The sequence below is a fragment of the Salmo trutta genome, unplaced genomic scaffold (genome assembly GCF_901001165.1).
Source record: "Salmo trutta unplaced genomic scaffold, fSalTru1.1, whole genome shotgun sequence".
Lineage (NCBI taxonomy): Eukaryota > Metazoa > Chordata > Actinopteri > Salmoniformes > Salmonidae > Salmo > Salmo trutta.
The window spans coordinates 4,499,490-4,520,359 of NW_021822962.1; the positions used below are offsets into that span (position 1 = coordinate 4,499,490).

The following is a 20,870-nucleotide window of genomic DNA, read 5'->3' on the forward strand; positions in this document are numbered from 1 at the left end:
TCCTACTCCTCTAGCCTCCTGTCTCCTACCCCTCTAGTCTCTGTCTCCTAACCCCTACTCCTAGCCTCCTGTCTCCTACCCCTCTAGCTCCTGTCTCCTACCCCCTACTCCTAGCCTCCTTCTCCTACCCCTCTAGTCTCCTGTCTCCTACCCCCTACTCCTCTAGCCTCCTGTCTCCTACCCCCTACTCCTCTAGTCTCCTGTCCTACTCCTCTAGTCCCTGTCCTCCTACCCCCTACTCCTCTAGCCTCCTGTCTCCTACCCCTCTAGCCTCCTGTCTCCTACCCCCCTACCTCTAGCCTCCTGTCTCCTACCCTCTAGTCTCCTGCCTCCTACCCCTACTCTCTAGCCTCCTGTCTCCTACCCCCTACTCCTCAGCCTCCTGTCCTCCTACCCCTCTAGTCTCCTGTCTCCTACTCCCTAGTCTCCTACCCCCTACTCCTCTAGTCTCCTACTCCTCTAGTCTCCGTCTCCTACCCCCTACTCCTCTAGTCTCCTACCCCTCTAGCCCTCCTGTCTCCTACCCCTACTCCTCTAGTCTCCTACCCCTCTAGCCTCCTGTCTCCTACCCCCTACTCCCTCTAGTCTCCTGTCTCCTACCCCCTACTCCTCTAGTCTCCTGTCTCCTACCCCTCTAGTCTCCTGTCTCCTAACCCCCTACTCCTCTAGCCGTCCTGTCTCCTACCCCTCTAGTCTCCTGTCTCCTACCCCCTACTCCTCTAGTCTCCTGTCTCCTACCCCTCTAGTCTCCTACCCCCTACTCCTCTAGCCTCCTGTACTCCTACCCCTCTAGTCTCCTGTCTCCTACCCCCCTACTCCTCTAGCCTCCTGTCTCCTACCCCTCTAGCCTCCTGTCTCCTACCCCCTACTCCTCTAGCCTCCCTGTCTCCTACTCCTCTAGCCTCCTGTCTCCTCCCCCCTACTCCTCTAGTCTCCTGTCTCCTACCCCCTACTCCTCTAGTCTCCTGTCTCCTACCCCCTACTCCTCTAGCCTCCTGTCTCCTACCCCTCTAGTCTCCTGTCTCCTACCCCTCTAGCCTCCTGTCTCCTACCCCCTACTCCTCTAGCCTCCTGTCTCCTACCCCTCTAGCCTCCTGTCTCCTACCCCCTACCCCTCTAGTCTCCTACCCCCTACTCCTCTAGCCTCCCCCCTACTCCCCCCCTACTCCTCTAGTCTCCTGTCTCCTACCCCCTACTCCTCTAGCCTCCTGTCTCCTACCCCTCTAGACTCCTGTCTCCTACTCCTCTAGTCTCCTACCCCCTACTCCTCTAGTCTCCTCCTACCCCTCTAGTCTCCTGTCTCCTACCCCCTACTCCTCTAGTCTCCTACCCCTCTAGCCTCCTGTCTCCTACCCCCCTACTCCTCTAGTCTCCTACCCCTCTAGCCTCCTGTCTCCTACCCCCTACTCCTCTAGTCTCCTGTCTCCTACCCCCTACTCCTCTAGTCTCCTGTCTCCTACCCCTCTAGTCTCCTGTCTCCTACCCCCTACTCCTCTAGCCTCCTGTCTCCTACCCCTCTAGTCTCCTGTCTCCTACCCCCTACTCCTCTAGTCTCCTGTCTCCTACCCCTCTAGTCTCCTGTCTCCTACCCCCTACTCCTCTAGCCTCCTGTCTCCTACCCCCTACTCCTCTAGTCTCCTGTCTCCTACCCCTCTAGCCTCCTGTCTCCTACCCCTCTAGTCTCCTGTCTCCTACCCCCTACTCCTCTAGTCTCCTGTCTCCTACCCCTCTAGCCTCCTGTCTCCTACCCCCTACTCTAGTCTCCTGTCTCCTACTCCTCTAGTCTCCTGTCTCCTACCCCCTACTCCTCTAGTCTCCTGTCTCTTACTCCTCTAGTCTCCTGTCTCCTACCCCCTACCCCTCTAGTCTCCTGTCTCCTACCCCTCTAGTCTCCTGTCCCTACTCCTCTAGTCTCCTGTCTCCTACCCCTCTAGTCTCCTGTCTCCTACCCCTCTAGTCTCCTGTCTCCTACCCCTCTAGTCTCCTGTCCTCCTACCACCTCTAGTCTCCCCTAGTCTTCCTGTCCTCCTACCCCCGACTCCTCTAGTCCTCCTGTCTCCCTACCCCTACTCTCCTCTAGCCTCCTGTCTCCTACCCCCTACTCCTCTAGCCTCCTGTCCTCCTACTCCCGACCCCCTCTCCTCTAGTCTCCTCTGTCTCCTACCCCTCTAGTCCTCCTGTCTCCTACCCCCTACCCGCTAGCCTCCTGTCTCCGACAACCCTAACGCCCTCGCGTCTCCTGTCTCCTAACCCCTACTCCTCTAGGGCTCGCTGTCTCCTACCCCCCTACTCCTCATACGCCTCCTGTCCTCCGACCCCCCTACTTCCATGTAGTCTCCTGTCTCCTACACCCGCCTACTCCTGTTTCCACTATCATCACCACACTGACTCCCTAGTCATCCTACCACCCTACGCCTCTAGTCTCCTACCCCCTACTCCTGTTTCCTATCCCTACTCCTCTAGTCTCCTACCCCCCTACTCCTCTAGCCTCCTGTCTCCTACCCCCTACTCCTCTAGTCTCCTGTCTCCTACCCCCTACTCCTCTAGTCTCCTGTCTCCTACTCCTCTAGCCTCCTGTTTCCTATCCCCTACTCCTCTAGTCTCCTACCCCCTACTCCTCTAGTCTCCTACCCCCTACTCCTGTTTCCTATCTCCTACTCCTCTAGTCTCCTACCCCCTACTCCTCTAGCCTCCTGTCTCCTACCCCCTACTCCTCTAGTCTCCTGTCTCCTACCCCCTACTCCTCTAGCCTCCTGTCTCCTACCCCCTACTCCTGTAGTCTCCTGTCTCCTACCCCCTACTCCTGTTTCCTATCCCCTACTCCTCTAGTCTCCTACCCCCTACTCCTCTAGTCTCCTACCCCCTACTCCTGTTTCCTATCCCCTACTCCTCTAGTCTCCTACCCCCTACTCCTCTAGCCTCCTGTCTCCTACCCCCTACTCCTCTAGTCTCCTGTCTCCTACCCCCTACTCCTCTAGTCTCCTGTCTCCTACTCCTCTAGCCTCCTGTTTCCTATCCCCTACCCCTCTAGCCTCCTGTCTCCTGTCTCCTACTCCTCTAGTCTCCTGTCTCCTACCCCCTACTCCTCTAGTCTCCTGTCTCCTACCCCCTACTCCTCTAGTCTCCTGTCTCTTACTCCTCTAGTCTCCTGTCTCCTACCCCCTACCCCTCTAGTCTCCTGTCTCCTACCCCTCTAGTCTCCTGTCTCCTACTCCTCTAGTCTCCTGTCTCCTACCCCTCTAGTCTCCTGTCTCCTACCCCCTACTCCTCTAGTCTCCTACTCCTCTAGCCTCCTGTCTCCTACCCCCTACTCCTCTAGTCTCCTGTCTCCTACCCCTCTAGTCTCCTGTCTCCTACTCCTCTAGTCTCCTGTCTCCTACCCCTCTAGTCTCCTGTCTCCTACCCCCTACTCCTCTAGCCTCCTGTCTCCTACCCCTCTAGTCTCCTGTCTCCTACCCCCTACTCCTCTAGCCTCCTGTCTCCTATCCCCTACTCCTCTAGCTCTTCTCCTACCCCTACTCCTCTAGTCTCCTGTCTCCTACCCCTCTAGTCTCCTGTCTCCTACCCCTCTAGTCTCCTGTCTCCTACCCCCTACTCCTCTAGCCTCCTGTCTCCTATCCCCTACTCCTCTAGTCTCCTGTCTCCTACTCCTCTAGTCTCCTGTCTCCTACCCCTCTAGTCTCCTGTCTCCTACCCCTCTAGTCTCCTGTCTCCTACCCCTCTAGTCTCCTGTCTCCTACCCCTCTAGTCTCCTGTCTCCTACCCCTCTAGTCTCCTGTCTCCTACCCCCTACTCCTCTAGTCTCCTGTCTCCTACCCCCTACTCCTCTAGTCTCCTGTCTCCTACCCCCTACTCCTCTAGCCTCCTGTCTCCTACCCCCTACTCCTCTAGCCTCCTGTCTCCTACCCCCCTACTCCTCTAGTCTCCTGTCTCCTACCCCTCTAGTCTCCTGTCTCCTACCCCCTACCCCTCTAGTCTCCTACCCCCTACTCCTCTAGCCTCCTGTCTCCTACACCCTACCCCTCTCGTCTCCTGTCTCCTACCCCCTACTCCTCTAGTCTCCTACCCCCTACTCCTGTAGTCTCCTGTCTCCTACCCCCTACTCCTGTTTCCTATCCCCTACTCCTCTAGTCTCCTACCCCCTACTCCTCTAGTCCTCCTGTCCTCCTACCCCCTACTCCTCTAGTCTCCTGTCTCCTACTCCTCTAGCCTCCTGTTTCCTATCCCCTACCCCTCTAGCCTCCTGTCTCCTACCCCCTACCCTCTAGTCTCCTGACTCCTACCCCTCTAGCCTCCTGTCTCCTACCCCCTACTCCTGTAGTCTCCTGTCTCCTACCCCCTACTCCTGTTTCCTATCCCCTACTCCTCTAGTCTCCTACCCCCTACTCCTCTAGTCTCCTGTCTCCTACCCCCCTACTCCTCTAGTCTCCTGTCTCCTACTCCTCTAGCCTCCTGTTTCCTATCCCCTACCCCTCTAGCCTCCTGTCTCCTACCCCCTACTCCTCTAGTCTCCTGACTCCTACCCCTCTAGCCTCCTGTCTCCTACCCCCTACTCCTCTAGTCTCCTGTCTCCTACCCCTCTAGTCTCCTGTCTCCTACCCCCTACCCCTCTAGTCTCCTACCCACCCTACTCCTCTAGCCTCCTGTCTCCTACCCCCTACTCCTCTAGTCTCCTGTCTCCTACCCCTCTAGCCTCCTGTCTCCTACCCCCTACTCCTCTAGTCTCCTATCTCCTACCCCTAGTCTCCTGTCTCCTACCCCCTACTCCTCTAGCCTCCTGTCTCCTATCCCCTACTCCTCTAGCCTGCTGTCTCCTACCCCCTACTCCTCTAGTCTCCTGTCTCCTACCCCTCTAGTCTCCTGTCTCCTACCCCCTACTCCTGTTTCCTATCCCCTACTCCTCTAGTCTCCTACCCCCTACTCCTCTAGTCTCCTGTCTCCTACCCCCTACTCCTGTTTCCTATCCCCTACTCCTCTAGTCTCCTACCCCCTACTCCTCTTGCCTCCTGTCTCCTACCCCCTACTCCTCTAGTCTCCTGTCTCCTACCCCCTACTCATGTAGTCTCCTGTCTCCTACCCCCTACCCCTCTAGTCTCCTGTCTCCTACTCCTCTAGCCTCCTGTCTCCTACCCCCTACTCCTCTAGTCTCCTGTCTCCTACCCCCTACTCCTCTACTGTCCTGTCTCCTACCCCCTACTCCTCTAGTCTCCTGTCTCCTACCCCCTACTCATGTAGTCTCCTGTCTCCTACCCCCTACCCCTCTAGTCTCCTGTCTCCTACTCCTCTAGCCCTCCTGTCTCCTACCCCCTACTCCTCTAGTCTCCTGTCTCCTACCCCCTACTCCTCTACTGTCCTGTCTCCTACCCCCTACTCCTCTAGTCTCCTGTCTCCTACCCCCTACTCCTCTAGTCTCCTGTCTCCTACCCCCTACTCCTCTAGTCTCCTGTCTCCTACCCCTCTAGTCTCCTGTCTCCTACCCCTACTCCTGTTTCCTATCCCCTACTCCTCTAGTCTCCTACCCCCTACTCCTCTAGTCTCCTGTCTCCTACCCCCTACTCCTGTTTCCTATCCCCTACTCCTCTAGTCTCCTACCCCCTACTCCTCTTGCCTCCTGTCTCCTACCCCCTACTCCTCTAGTCTCCTGTCTCCTACCCCCTACTCATGTAGTCTCCTGTCTCCTACCCCCTACCCCTCTAGTCTCCTGTCTCCTACTCCTCTAGCCTCCTGTCTCCTACCCCCTACTCCTCTAGTCTCCTGTCTCCTACCCCCTACTCCTCTACTGTCCTGTCTCCTACCCCCTACTCCTCTAGTCTCCTGTCTCCTACCCCCTACTCCTCTAGTCTCCTACCCCCTACTCCTCTAGTCTCCTGTCTCCTGTTTCCCACCCCCTGCATTCCTTCTTAGTGGCGCCCACTGTCTGCAAGCACATGACCAGAAGCTGGTTTCCATCCATCATGCCTCGTCATCATCATTGGCAGTAGTTAGGGGTTGAACATTTCTGGGAAATCTAAAACAATTCCAAGGTTTTCCAGAAATCCCAGTTGGACGATGCCTGGATTTCCTGTTTATTCCATCTGGAAAACCTAGGATTTTAGTTTAAGTTGTGGGAATGTTGCTACCCTCGCTGTAGTAGGAGGCAGCACCATCCATCATGCAGCAGCAGCAGCAGCAGCAACAGCAGACTGAGGAGTTACAGTATACCTGATAACTATCCATATCTCCATCCTCTTCCTCCCTCTGGCAGGACAGAATACAGCACAGTACAGTACACTCAGTCAGTCAGGCAGACAGACAGGCAGACAGACAGACAGGAGTAGCCTACACACCTCTCCACTGTCTGCAAGACGCTCTGGATAAGAGCGTCTGCTAAATGACCAAAATGTCAAATGTAAATCCACTACAACTCTGGGTAAGGGTCAGTGGCCTGGAGATGTCACTGGCTGACTAATCACATGGTTCTTTTTCCTCTGGAAGTGTGTGTAGCAGTGGGGGTAAAAGGCTGCTTCTTGGTCCTTCTACATAAAAATGACCTCCCAGATCATTTGTATGTAGAATGACTGAGAAGCTCAGTTCTGGTGACTTTTTAAAAGGACATCGTACTCCAAAATGAATCGACATAAAATGATGCTGACACCATGTAAAATATCATTTCCATCTCCAGAAATAATCCCAATAACATACTGGACCAGGCATACAGCCGATACATGGTCCATATGATCAGGCATGCTATTAACAATAGGCATTATCCCCTGTAGCCCAACTGATGCAGCATAGTGGCTGTAAATAAATAGGCTGAAGAACGGGGTTGTCTATCTGCATTTACCCTGTTGGTCTAATCATTAGCTAGATCTCAGATGTGATCTTTTAACTAGATAGCATCCTGTTGATGCATTTGATGTCCCATATAATGTAGGCCTACCTGTTAGGGTGACGTGGGGTAACACGCCCCCTGCCTGTACTTCTCACAGAAACCACTTCAAGTCACCATTTTCCCTGGTTGCCACTACTCTAAAAGTGGAATCTGTCTCATATATTTTTTTAAAGTCACTCCCAAAACATGATTTTGAGGTAGGGTGGACCTTTACCCCTCAAAAAACTTAGGGTTCAAAAGCATCTATTTTGTGAAGTGCACCAGTCCCTCCTGCAGCAAAGCACCCCCACAACATGATGCTGCCACCCCCGTGCCTCACGGTTGGGATGGTGTTCTTTGGCTTGCAAGCCTCCCCCTTTTTCCTCCAAACAAAACAATGGTTATTATGGCCAAACAGTTTTATTTTTGTTTCATCAGACCAGAGGTCATTTCTCCAAAAAGTATAATCTTTGCCCCCATGTGCAGTTGCAAACCGTAGTCTGGCTTTTTTATGGGGGTTTTGGAGCAGTGGCTTCTTCCTTGCTGAGCGGCCTTTCAGGTTATGTCGATATAGGACTCGTTTTACTGTGGCTATAGATACTTTTGTACCTGTTTCCTCCAGCATCTTCACAAGGTCCTTTGCTGTTGTTCTGGGATTGATTTGCACTTTTCGCACCAAAGTACGTTCATCTCTAGGAGACAGAACACGTCTCCTTTATGAGCGGTATGACGGCTGCGTGGTCCCATGGTCTTTATACTTGCGTACTATTGTTTGTACAGATGAACGTGGAACCTTCAGGTGTTTGGAAGGTTGAGGTCTACAATTATTTTTTCTGAGGTCTTGGCTGATTTCTTTTGATTTTCCCATGATGTCAAACAGAGGCACTGAGTTTGAAGGTAGTCCTTGAAATACATCCACAGGTACACCTCCAATTGACTCAAATGATGTCAATTAGCCTATCAGAAGCTTCTAAAGCCATGACATCATTTTCTGGAATTTTCCAAGGTTTTTAAAGGCACAGTCAACTTAGTGTATGTAAACTTCTGACCAGCTGGACTTGTGATACAGTTAATTACAAATTAATTATAAGTCTGTAAACAATTGTTGGAACAATTACTTGTGTCATGCACAAAGTAGATGTCCTAACCGACTTGTCAAAACTATAGTTTGTTAACAAGAACTTTGTGGAGTAGTTGAAAATCGAGTTTTAATGACTCCAACCTAAGTGTATGTAAACTTCCAACCTCAACTGTATATAGATTCTATTCATGACTTGTTTTGCTTGAAGAGGAAAAGTGAATGTAGAATGTTCTAGCCTCTTCAAGTGCGCCTCGGCAGAAATATTTGTTACATATTATGTTACATATTTTTTGGGGGTGTGGCCGCAACGATTTTGGTGTGGCGCAGCGCCACAGCTAAAATGACTGCAGCGGAAACGCTGTAGTCAACTTAAGGTGAAAAATTGTAGTCCAACTAGAGGATAGCCTAATCAGATCACTCAGTGGATTCGATTGATACACAACAGACAAATATGTTGACTTTTCTACATTCTACACAGCAGATGAATATATTTCTATGGTTCCATCATTCTACAGATGTCTCCCTCCAGTGGAATAATTGATGACTGGCACCTTTCCTTCCCTACACCAGACAGCTTTGACATGATAGTCTAAGGATCCTCCATCTGAAAACTACAGGATGCAGAGATTGATTACTGCTAGGATTTCATCATGTCCAGATACACAGTACAGTATTGTAATACTGTAGATATCTCCAGTCCACCATTAGGCAGTAGAACTGTAGTCTAGTGCTACAGTCTCATCCCAGGGCCTGGTGTGTGTGTGTGTGTCTCTGTGTGTGTCTGAGTGTGTGTCTCTGTGTGTGTGTGTCTGTGTGTGTGTGTCTGTGTGTTACAGTAATATGAACCCATACATTCTGCAACATTCATTAGATTTACAGCAGCCCATGATTTAGCCATGTCAGTAGGCCCAGAACCAGAATCACCACAGCTAGTCACACCACCAACACCACCACCATCACCACCACCGTCTAACCACCACCACCACCACCACCACTAAACCACCACCACCGTCTAACCACCACCACCACCACCACCACCATCACCACCGTCTAATCACCACCATCATCACCACCACCACCGTCTAACCACCACCACCACCACCACCACCACCGTCTAACCACCACCATCATCACCACCACCACCACCACCACCACCACCGTCTAACCACCACCACCACCACCACCACCATCACCACCGTCTAACCACCAACACCATCACCATCACCACCACCACCACCGTCTAACCACCACCATCATCACCACCACCACCACCACCATCACCACCGTCTAACCACCAACACCATCACCACCACCACAACCGTCTAACCAACACCATCACCACCGTCTAACCACCACCATCATCACCACCACCACCACCACCACCACCATCACCACCGTCTAATCACCACCATCATCACCACCACCACCGTCTAACCACCACCACCACCGTCTAACCACCAACACCATCACCACCACCACAACCGTCTAACCAACACCATCACCACCGTCTAACCACCACCATCATCACCACCACCACCACCACCACCACCATCACCACCGTCTAACCACCACCACCACCACCGTCTAACCACCACCATCACCACCGTCTAACCACCACCATCATCACCACCACCATCACCACCGTCTAACCACCACCATCATCACCGTCTAACCACCACCATCATCACCACCACCACCACCACCGTCTAACCACCACCACCATCACCACCACCGTCTAACCACCACCACCACCATCACCACCATCTAACCACCACCATCATCACCACCACCACCACCACCATCACCACCGTCTAACCACCATCACCACCACCACCACCACCACCGTCTAACCACCACCACCGTCTAACCACCACCACCACCACCGTCTAACCACCACCACCACCATCATCACCACCACCACCACCGTCTAACCACCACCACCACCACCACCTTCTAACCACCACCACCACCACCACCGTCTAACCACCACCATCTAACCACCACCACCACCACCATCACCATCTAACCACCATCATCACCACCACCACCACCATCGTCTAACCACCACCATCATCATCACCATCATCACCAACATCACCATCACAACCACCATCATCATCACCAACATCCCCACCACCTCCATCATCATCATCACCACAACCACCATCATCACCACCACCTCCATCATCATCATCACCACCACAACCACCATCACCACCATCATCATCACCACCACAACCACCATCACCACCATCATCATCACCAACATCATCACCAACATCATCATCACCACCACCACCATCATCACCAACACCACCATCATCACCAACACCACCACAACCATCATCATCACCACAACCACCATCATCACCAACACCACCATCATCATCACCATCACCAACATCACCATCACCAACATCATCACCAACATCATCATCACCACAACCACCATCATCACCAACACCACCATCATCACCACAACCACCATCATCACCACAACCACCATCATCACCACAACCACCTCCACCACCACCTCCATCACCACCACCACCATCACCACGATACATGAGTCTCCTTGACCAATACAGCACATATAACACCACAGTATATTATAAAGAGGAAGCAAATCTGATATACAACATTGCCACACTGACACATCTCTTACAAACTCTTATTATAGAAATATGCTGTGTGTGATTGTGTAGTGGTGTGTGTACATGTAACTGTGTAGTAGTGTGTGTGTACCACTGACCTGGTAGCTGTCCAGGGGTCTCTGTAGCTTGGTGGAGCGTGCTGACACACAGCCGATAGAGACAGACAGAACAGCCTCCACCAGCAGAGGCAGAGTCCCAGAGTCCTGCACCTGCTTCACACACACCTGCAGCCTGCGCGAGTGACCCTGAGAACATACACACCATCCATATAACCTGCTTAGCATACAGACGGCCAATTACAATGAAGAGAAACACAGAAGAAAACCAGGAAATTAGACGGCGCTCATCTTTCCTCTTCATTTGGGGATTGAGTCAATGAGGCATTTACTGGATCTACACAACCGATGTCATGGGACCTGGCTTCATCTCCACATCACTCTACTTTCAAGGGCTGAAAACATCTGACAAACTATACTTTATGAGTGAAATGTCCCTTTAAATGTTGCTTTAGCACTGCTTATTTATTGGTGTCTGTGCTGTCCTAGTACCTGTCTGAGCTGGAACACTCCCCCAGTCTGATGTCCTTCCCTGTCCTAGTACCTGTCTGAGCTGGAACACTCCCCCAGTCTGATGTCCTTCCCTGTCCTAGTACCTGTCTGAGCTGGAACACTCCTCCAGTCTGATGTCCTTCCCTGTCCTGTTACCTGTCTGAGCTGGAACACTCCTCCAGTCTGATGTCCTTCCCTGTCCTAGTACCTGTCTGAGCTGGAACACTCCTCCAGTCTGATGTCCTTCCCTGTCCTGTTACCTGTCTGAGCTGGAACACTCCTCCAGTCTGATGTCCTTCCCTGTCCTGTTACCTGTCTGAGCTGGAACACTCCTCCAGTCTGATGTCCTTCCCTGTCCTATTACCTGTCTGAGCTGGAACACTCCTCCAGTCTGAGTCCTTCCTGTACCCTGCCTCCAGTCTGATGTCCTTACCCTGTCCTGTTACCTGTCTGAGCTGGAACACTCCTCCAGTCTGATGTCCTTCCCTGTCCTGTTACCTGTCTGAGCTGGAACACTCCTCCAGTCTGATGTCCTTCCCTGTCCTGTTACCTGTCTGAGCTGGAACACTCCTCCAGTCTGATGTCCTTCCCTGTCCTGTTACCTGTCTGAGCTGGAACACTCCTCCAGTCTGATGTGCTTCCCTGTCCTAGTACCTGTCTGAGCTGGAACACTCCTCCAGTCTGATGTCCTTCCCTGTCCTGTTACCTGTCTGAGCTGGAACACTCCTCCAGTCTGATGTCCTTCCCTGTCCTGTTACCTGTCTGAGCTGGAACACTCCTCCAGTCTGATGTTCTTCCCTGTCCTGTTACCTGTCTGAGCTGGAACACTCCTCCAGTCTGATGTCCTTCCCTGTCCTGTTACCTGTCTGAGCTGGAACACTCCTCCAGTCTGATGTCCTTCCCTGTCCTGTTACCTGTCTGAGCTGGAACACTCCTCCAGTCTGATGTCCTTCCCTGTCCTGTTACCTGTCTGAGCTGGAACACTCCTCCAGTCTGATGTCCTTCCCTGTCCTAGTACCTGTCTGAGCTGGAACACTCCTCCAGTCTGATGTCCTTCCCTGTCCTGTTACCTGTCTGAGCTGGAACACTCCTCCAGTCTGATATCCTTCCCTGTCCTGTTACCTGTCTAAGCTGGAACACTCCTCCAGTCCCGATGTCCTTCCCAGGCTGCATCTCTACATCAGAGTAGTCCCCCTGCTCATTCAGCTCCTGGATAGAAACCCACAGCTCAATACGACGAGACACCTCACTCCACCTGCAGGGACAAATCACATTGGACCTATTTGTCACACATTTATTAGTCACATGTGCCGAATACAGCAGGTGTAGACCTTACCGTGAAATGCTTCCTTACTTACACACAACAAGCATGTGATGGGTGAGTGTGTGTGTGTGGTGCATGCCTTCATGTATCCTTGAGATTATACACATATACATGTGCTCTACACACTGTGTGTGTACCTGTCTCGTAGTGTGCGTGTCTTGGCCAGCAGTGCGTCCAGCTCCCAGAGAGAGCGTCCGTTCCCGGCGCAGCGGTGACCCCACACCTCGATGGCCAGCGCCCCATCTGCGATGAACTCTAAAAACTCCTCTGTCACATGGATCACATAGTCCTACACACAGAGATACTATATCAAACATCAACGATGAGCAGATCACATAGTCCTACACACAGAGATACTATATCAAACATCAACGATGAGCAGATCACATAGTCCTACACACAGAGATACTATATCAAACATCAACGATGAGTAGATCACATAGTCCTACACAGAGATACTATATCAAACATCAACGATGAGCAGATCACATAGTCCTACACAGAGATACTATATCAAACATCAACGATGAGCAGATCACATAGTCCTACACAGAGATACTATATCAAACATCAACGATGAGCAGATCACATAGTCCTACACAGAGATACTATATCAAACATCAACAATGAGCAGATCACATAGTCCTATACACAGAGATACTATATCAAACATCAACGATGAGCAGATCACACAGTCCTACACACAGAGATACTATATCAAACATCAACGATGAGCAGATCACATAGTCCTACACACAGAGATACTATATCAAACATCAACGATGAGCAGATCACATAGTCCTACACACAGAGATACTATATCAAACATCAACGATGAGCAGATCACATAGTCCTACACAGAGATACTATATCAAACATCAACGATGAGCAGATCACATAGTCCTACACAGAGATACTATATCAAACATCAACGATGAGTAGATCACATAGTCCTACACAGAGATACTATATCAAACATCAACGATGAGCAGATCACATAGTCCTACACAGAGATACTATATCAAACATCAACGATGAGCAGATCACATAGTCCTACACAGAGATACTATATCAAACATCAACAATGAGCAGATCACATAGTCCTACACAGAGATACTATATCAAACATCAACAATGAGCAGATCACATAGTCCTATACACAGAGATACTATATCAAACATCAACGATGAGCAGATCACACAGTCCTACACACAGAGATACTATATCAAACATCAACGATGAGCAGATCACATAGTCCTACACACAGAGATACTATATCAAACATCAACGATGAGCAGATCACATAGTCCTACACACAGAGATACTATATCAAACATCAACGATGAGCAGATCACATAGTCCTACACAGAGATACTATATCAAACATCAACGATGAGCAGATCACATAGTCCTACACAGAGATACTATATCAAACATCAACGATGAGCAGATCACATAGTCCTACACAGAGATACTATATCAAACATCAACGATGAGCAGATCACATAGTCCTACACACAGAGATACTATATCAAACATCAACGATGAGCAGATCACATAGTCCTACACAGAGATACTATATCAAACATCAACGATGAGCAGATCACATAGTCCTACACAGAGATACTATATCAAACATCAACGATGAGCAGATCACATAGTCCTACACAGAGATACTATATCAAACATCAACGATGAGCAGATCACATAGTCCTACACACAGAGATACTATATCAAACATCAACGATGAGCAGATCACATAGTCCTACACAGAGATACTATATCAAACATCAACGATGAGCAGAAACATGAGAATAATGTGACATATGGGCCCTGGTCTAAAGTAGTCAACTATATAGGGAACAGACTGCCATTTGGGACGCACACATATTCCAACCAGAATCCTCAGCGTCAGTGTCAGCCAGCAGAGGATGATGTGAAATAACTTTTCTAAAATTCATTGGTTTTCCAGAAATCCCAGTTGAAGAGTCCTGAAATCAGGACGGGATCAGAAGGAAATCCAGATTCCTCCAATGGGGATTTCTGGAAAACGTGGGAATTTTAGTAAAGTCACCATAATGTTGTAACCCTATGTTCCCTACCTTGCAGTGGTCGAAGCGGACGGTGAACTGGGCGTCGGGGGTGCGGGGCGTGGTGGGCGTGTCTGGGCTGACCATGGGCGGGGCCACTGTAGGCTCCGCCCCCTCCCAGAAGGTGTACTGGCAGAAGACGAAGTTGGACAGGTTGACAGGCAGCCCCGTGGCCTCCCTGATACGCACCTGTAGTAGAAAAACACCATAAAGAAGATGACCTTATTGTCCAACCTACACAGATCCACTGTTCCCCTGTTTATTCCACATCCTCCGAAAGACACACAGACACATACTGAGGAGTTCTACATACTGAGGAGTTCTACATACTGAGGAGTTCTACATACTGAGGAGTTCTACATACTGAGGAGTTCAATATACTGAGGAGTTCTATATACTGAGGAGTTCTATATACTGAGGAGTTCTATATACTGAGGAGTTCAATATACTGAGGAGTTCTATATACTGAGGAGTTCTACATACTGAGGAGTTCTACATACTGAGGAGTTCTACATACTGAGGAGTTCTATATACTGAGGAGTTCTACATACTGAGGAGTTCTATATACTGAGGAGTTCTACATACTGAGGAGTTCTATATACTGAGGAGTTCTACATACTGAGGAGTTCTACATACTGAGGAGTTCTACATACTGAGGAGTTCTATATACTGAGGAGTTCTACATACTGAGGAGTTCTACATACTGAGGAGTTCTACATACTGAGGAGTTCTACATACTGAGGAGTTCTATATACTGAGGAGTTCTACATACTGAGGAGTTCTACCTACTGAGGAGTTCTATATACTGAGGAGTTCTATATACTGAGGAGTTCTACATACTGAGGAGTTCTATATACTGAGGAGTTCTATATACTGAGGAGTTCTATATACTGAGGAGTTCTACATACTGAGGAGTTCTATATACTGAGGAGTTCTACATACTGAGGAGTTCTACATACTGAGGAGTTCTACATACTGAGGAGTTCTATATACAGAGGAGTTCTACATACTGAGGAGTTCTACATACTGAGGAGTTCTACATACTGAGGAGTTCTATATACTGAGGAGTTCTATATACTGAGGAGTTCTACATACTGAGGAGTTCTACATACTGAGGAGTTCTACATACTGAGGAGTTAGAACAGAGGACAGATCTATATACTGAGGAGTTCTATATACTGAGGAGTTCTACATACTGAGGAGTTCTACATACTGAGGAGTTCTACATACAGGAGTTCTACATACTGAGGAGATCAACATACAGAGGAGTTCTATATACTGAGGAGTTCTATATACTGAGGAGTTCTATATACTGAGGAGTTCTACATACTGAGGAGTTCTATATACTGAGGAGTTCTATATACTGAGGAGTTCTATATACTGAGGAGATAGAACAGAGAACAGTTCTACATACTGAGGAGTTCTATATACTGAGGAGTTCTATATAGTGAGGAGTTAGAACAGAGAACAGTTCTATATAGTGAGGAGTTAGAACAGAGAACAGTTCTACATACTGAGGAGTTAGAACAGAGAACAGTTCTACATAGTGAGGAGTTAGAACAGAGACAGTTCTATATAGTGAGGAGTTAGAACAGAGAACAGTTCTATATAGTGAGGAGTTAGAACAGAGAACAGTTCTATATAGTGAGGAGTGAGAACAGAGGACAGTTCTATATAGTGAGGAGTTAGAACAGAGAACAGTTCTATATAGTGAAGAGTTAGAACAGAGAACAGTTCTATATAGTGAGGAGTTAGAACAGAGGACAGTTCTATATAGTGAGGAGTTAGAACAGAGGACAGATCAACATACTGAGGAGTTCTATATACTGAGGAGTTCTATATACTGAGGAGTTCTACATACTGAGGAGTTCTATATACTGAGGAGTTCTACATACTGAGGAGTTCTACATACTGAGGAGTTCTACATACTGAGGAGTTCTATATACTGAGGAGTTCTACATACTGAGGAGTTCTACATACTGAGGAGTTCTATATACTGAGGAGTTCTATATACTGAGGAGTTCTACATACTGAGGAGTTCTACATACTGAGGAGTTCTATATACTGAGGAGTTCTATATACTGAGGAGTTCTACATACTGAGGAGTTCTATATACTGAGGAGTTCTACATACTGAGGAGTTCTACATACTGAGGAGTTCTACATACTGAGGAGTTCTATATACTGAGGAGTTCTACATACTGAGGAGTTCTACATACTGAGGAGTTTTACATACTGAGGAGTTCTACATACTGAGGAGTTCTACATACTGAGGAGTTCTATATACTGAGGAGTTCTACATACTGAGGAGTTCTACATACTGAGGAGTTCTATATACTGAGGAGTTCTATATACTGAGGAGTTCTACATACTGAGGAGTTCTATATACTGAGGAGTTTTATATACTGAGGAGTTCTACATACTGAGGAGTTCTACATACTGAGGAGTTCTACATACTGAGGAGTTCTACATACTGAGGAGTTCTATATACAGAGGAGTTCTACATACTGAGGAGTTCTACATACTGAGGAGTTCTACATACTGAGGAGTTCTATATACTGAGGAGTTCTATATACTGAGGAGTTCTACATACTGAGGAGTTCTACATACTGAGGAGTTCTATATACTGAGGAGTTCTACATACTGAGGAGTTAGAACAGAGGACAGATCTATATACTGAGGAGTTCTATATACTGAGGAGTTCTACATACTGAGGAGTTCTACATACTGAGGAGTTCTACATACAGGAGTTCTACATACTGAGGAGATCAACATACAGAGGAGTTCTATATACTGAGGAGTTCTATATACTGAGGAGTTCTATATACTGAGGAGTTCTACATACTGAGGAGTTCTATATACTGAGGAGTTCTATATACTGAGGAGTTCTATATACTGAGGAGATAGAACAGAGAACAGTTCTACATACTGAGGAGTTCTATATACTGAGGAGTTCTATATAGTGAGGAGTTAGAACAGAGAACAGTTCTATATAGTGAGGAGTTAGAACAGAGAACAGTTCTACATACTGAGGAGTTAGAACAGAGAACAGTTCTACATAGTGAGGAGTTAGAACAGAGAACAGTTCTATATAGTGAGGAGTTAGAACAGAGAACAGTTCTATATAGTGAGGAGTTAGAACAGAGAACAGTTCTATATAGTGAGGAGTGAGAACAGAGGACAGTTCTATATAGTGAGGAGTTAGAACAGAGAACAGTTCTATATAGTGAAGAGTTAGAACAGAGAACAGTTCTATATAGTGAGGAGTTAGAACAGAGGACAGTTCTATATAGTGAGGAGTTAGAACAGAGGACAGATCAACATACTGAGGAGTTCTATATACTGAGGAGTTCTATATACTGAGGAGTTCTACATACTGAGGAGTTCTATATACTGAGGAGTTCTACATACTGAGGAGTTCTACATACTGAGGAGTTCCATATACTGAGGAGTTCTATATACTGAGGAGTTCTACATACTGAGGAGTTCTACATACTGAGGAGTTCTATATACTGAGGAGTTCTATATACTGAGGAGTTCTATATACTGAGGAGTTCTACATACTGAGGAGTTCTATATACTGAGGAGTTCTATATACTGAGGAGTTCTATATACTGAGGAGTTCTATATACTGAGGAGTTCTACATACAGAGGAGTTCAATATACTGAGGAGTTCTATATACTGAGGAGTTAGAACAGAGAACAGTTCTATATAGTGAGGAGTTAGAACAGAGAACAGTTCTACATAGTGAGGAGTTAGAACAGAGAACAGTTCTACATAGTGAGGAGTTAGAACAGAGAACAGTTCTATATAGTGAGGAGTTAGAACAGAGAACAGTTCTATATAGTGAGGAGTTAGAACAGAGAACAGTTCTATATAGTGAGGAGTTAGAACAGAGAACAGTTCTATATAGTGAGGAGTTAGAACAGAGAACAGTTCTATATAGTGAGGAGTTAGAACAGAGAACAGTTCTATATAGTGAGGAGTTAGAACAGAGGACAGTTCTATATAGTGAGGAGTTAGAACAGAGGACAGTTCTATATAGTGAGGAGTTAGAACAGAGAACAGTTCTATATAGTGAGGAGTTAGAACAGAGAACAGTTCTATATAGTGAGGAGTTAGAACAGAGAACAGTTCTATATAGTGAGGAGTTAGAACAGAGGACAGTTCTATATAGTGAGGAGTTAGAACAGAGGACAGTTCTATATAGTGAGGAGTTAGAACAGAGGACAGTTCTATATAGTGAGGAGTTAGAACAGAGGACAGTTCTATATAGTGAGGAGTTAGAACAGAGAACAGTTCTATATAGTGAGGAGTTAGAACAGAGAACAGTTCTATATAGTGAGGAGTTAGAACAGAGGACAGTTCTATATAGTGAGGAGTTAGAACAGAGAACAGTTCTATATAGTGAGGAGTTAGAGAGACAGTTCCTATAAGTGAGGAGTAGAACAGAGGACAGTTCTATATAGTGAGGAGTTAGAACAAGGACAGTTCTATATAGTGAGGAGTTAGAACAGAGAACAGTTTCTATATAGTGAGGAGTTAGAACAGAGGACAGTTCTATATAGTGAGGAGTTAGAACAGAGACAGTTTCTATATAGTGAGGAGTTAGAACAGAGAACAGTTCTATATAGTGAGGAGTTAGAACAGAGGACAGTTCTATATAGTGAGGAGTTAGAACAGAGAACAGTTCTATATAGTGAGGAGTTAGAACAGAGGACAGGGAGAGTTAGAACAGAGGACAGTTCTATATAGTGAGGAGTTAGAACAGAGACAGTTCTATATAGTGAGGAGTTAGAACAGAGGACAGTTCTATATAGTGAGGAGTTAGAACAGAGACAGTTCTATATAGTGAGGAGTGAGAACAGAGGACAGTTCTATATAGTGAGGAGTTAGAACAGAGGACAGTTCTATATAGGAGGTAGTTAGAACAGAGGACAGTTCTATATAGTGAGGAGTTAGAACAGAGGACAGTTCTATATAGTGAGGAGTTAGAACAGAGAACAGTTCTATATAGTGAGGAGTTAGAACAGAGGACAGTTCTATATAGTGAGGAGTTAGAACAGAGGACAGTTCTATATAGTGAGGAGTTAGAACAGAGGAAAGTTCTATATAGTGAGGAGTTAGAACAGAGGACAGTTCTATATAGTGAGGAGTTAGAACAGAGGACAGTTCTATATAGTGAGGAGTTAGAACAGAGGACAGTTCTATATAGTGAGGAGTTAGAACAGAGAACAGTTCTATATAGTGAGGAGTTAGAACAGAGAACAGTTCTATATAGTGAGGAGTTAGAACAGAGGACAGTTCTATATAGTGAGGAGTTAGAACAGAGGACAGTGATGGCAGCAACCCTCCAGGACCCAGACAGACAGTAGTAGTGTAGGAGACGTACCCTGCAGGAGAGTCTCCTGGCCATGTGGACCATCTCTCCCTGACTGTCCATCACATCGTAGATGCTGCTCTCGCTGGAGTTCTCTGATGAGTCATCTCCTCCCTCCAGCCGCTCCGGCACCGCCCCGCTGACACGCACCAGCTCTACGTGGAGCCTGCCGGCTACCTGTCACACACCAGGGGGTACAGACCCAGCACATCAACACACCTCAGTACAGACCTAAACAGGTCCAGAGTACAGACAGAGAAGGAGGTACAGACCCAGCACATCAACACACCTCAGTACAGACCTAAACAGGTCCAGAGTACAGACAGAGAAGGGGGTACAGACCCAGCACATCAACACACCTCAGTACAGACCTAAACAGGTCCAGAGTACAGACAGAGAAGGAGGTACAGACCCAGCACATCAACACACCTCAGTACAGACCTAAACAGGTCCAGAGTACAGACAGAGAAGGAGGTACAGACCCAGCACGTCAACACACCTCAGTACAGACCTAAACAGGTCCAGAGTACAGACAGAGAAGGAGGTACAGACCCAGCACATCAACACACCTCAGTACAGACCTAAACAGGTCCAGAGTACAGACAGAGAAGGAGGTACAGACCCAGCACGTCAACACACCTCAGTACAGACCTAAACAGGTCCAGAGTACAGACAGAGAAGGGGGTACAGACCCAGCACATCAACACACCTCAGTACAGACCTAAACAGGTCCAGAGTACAGACAGAGAAGGGGGTACAGACCCAGCACATCAACACACCTCAGTACAGACCTAAACAGGTCCAGAGTACAGACAGAGAAGGAGGTACAGACCCAGCACATCAACACACCTCAGTACAGACCTAAACAGGTCCAGAGTACAGACAGAGAAGGGGGTACAGACCCAGCACATCAACACACCTCAGTACAGACCTAAACAGGTCC

General features: G+C 47.9%; 1 protein-coding gene across 1 annotated transcript in view; it reads right to left on the reverse strand.

Annotated features, from left to right (window-relative positions):
- The window catches only part of kif13a (kinesin family member 13A), a 193,686-nt gene that overhangs the window by 32,930 nt on the left and 139,886 nt on the right, over positions 1-20,870 (reverse strand). Inside the window, exons 21-26 of the mRNA XM_029746847.1 lie at positions 19,940-20,104; positions 14,560-14,736; positions 12,595-12,746; positions 12,256-12,388; positions 10,684-10,830; positions 6,202-6,237 (exon numbers count right to left, since the gene is read on the reverse strand). Of these exons, the coding sequence (XP_029602707.1) occupies positions 6,202-6,237; positions 10,684-10,830; positions 12,256-12,388; positions 12,595-12,746; positions 14,560-14,736; positions 19,940-20,104 (810 nt within the window). The remainder of the gene's footprint in view (positions 1-6,201; positions 6,238-10,683; positions 10,831-12,255; positions 12,389-12,594; positions 12,747-14,559; positions 14,737-19,939; positions 20,105-20,870) is intronic.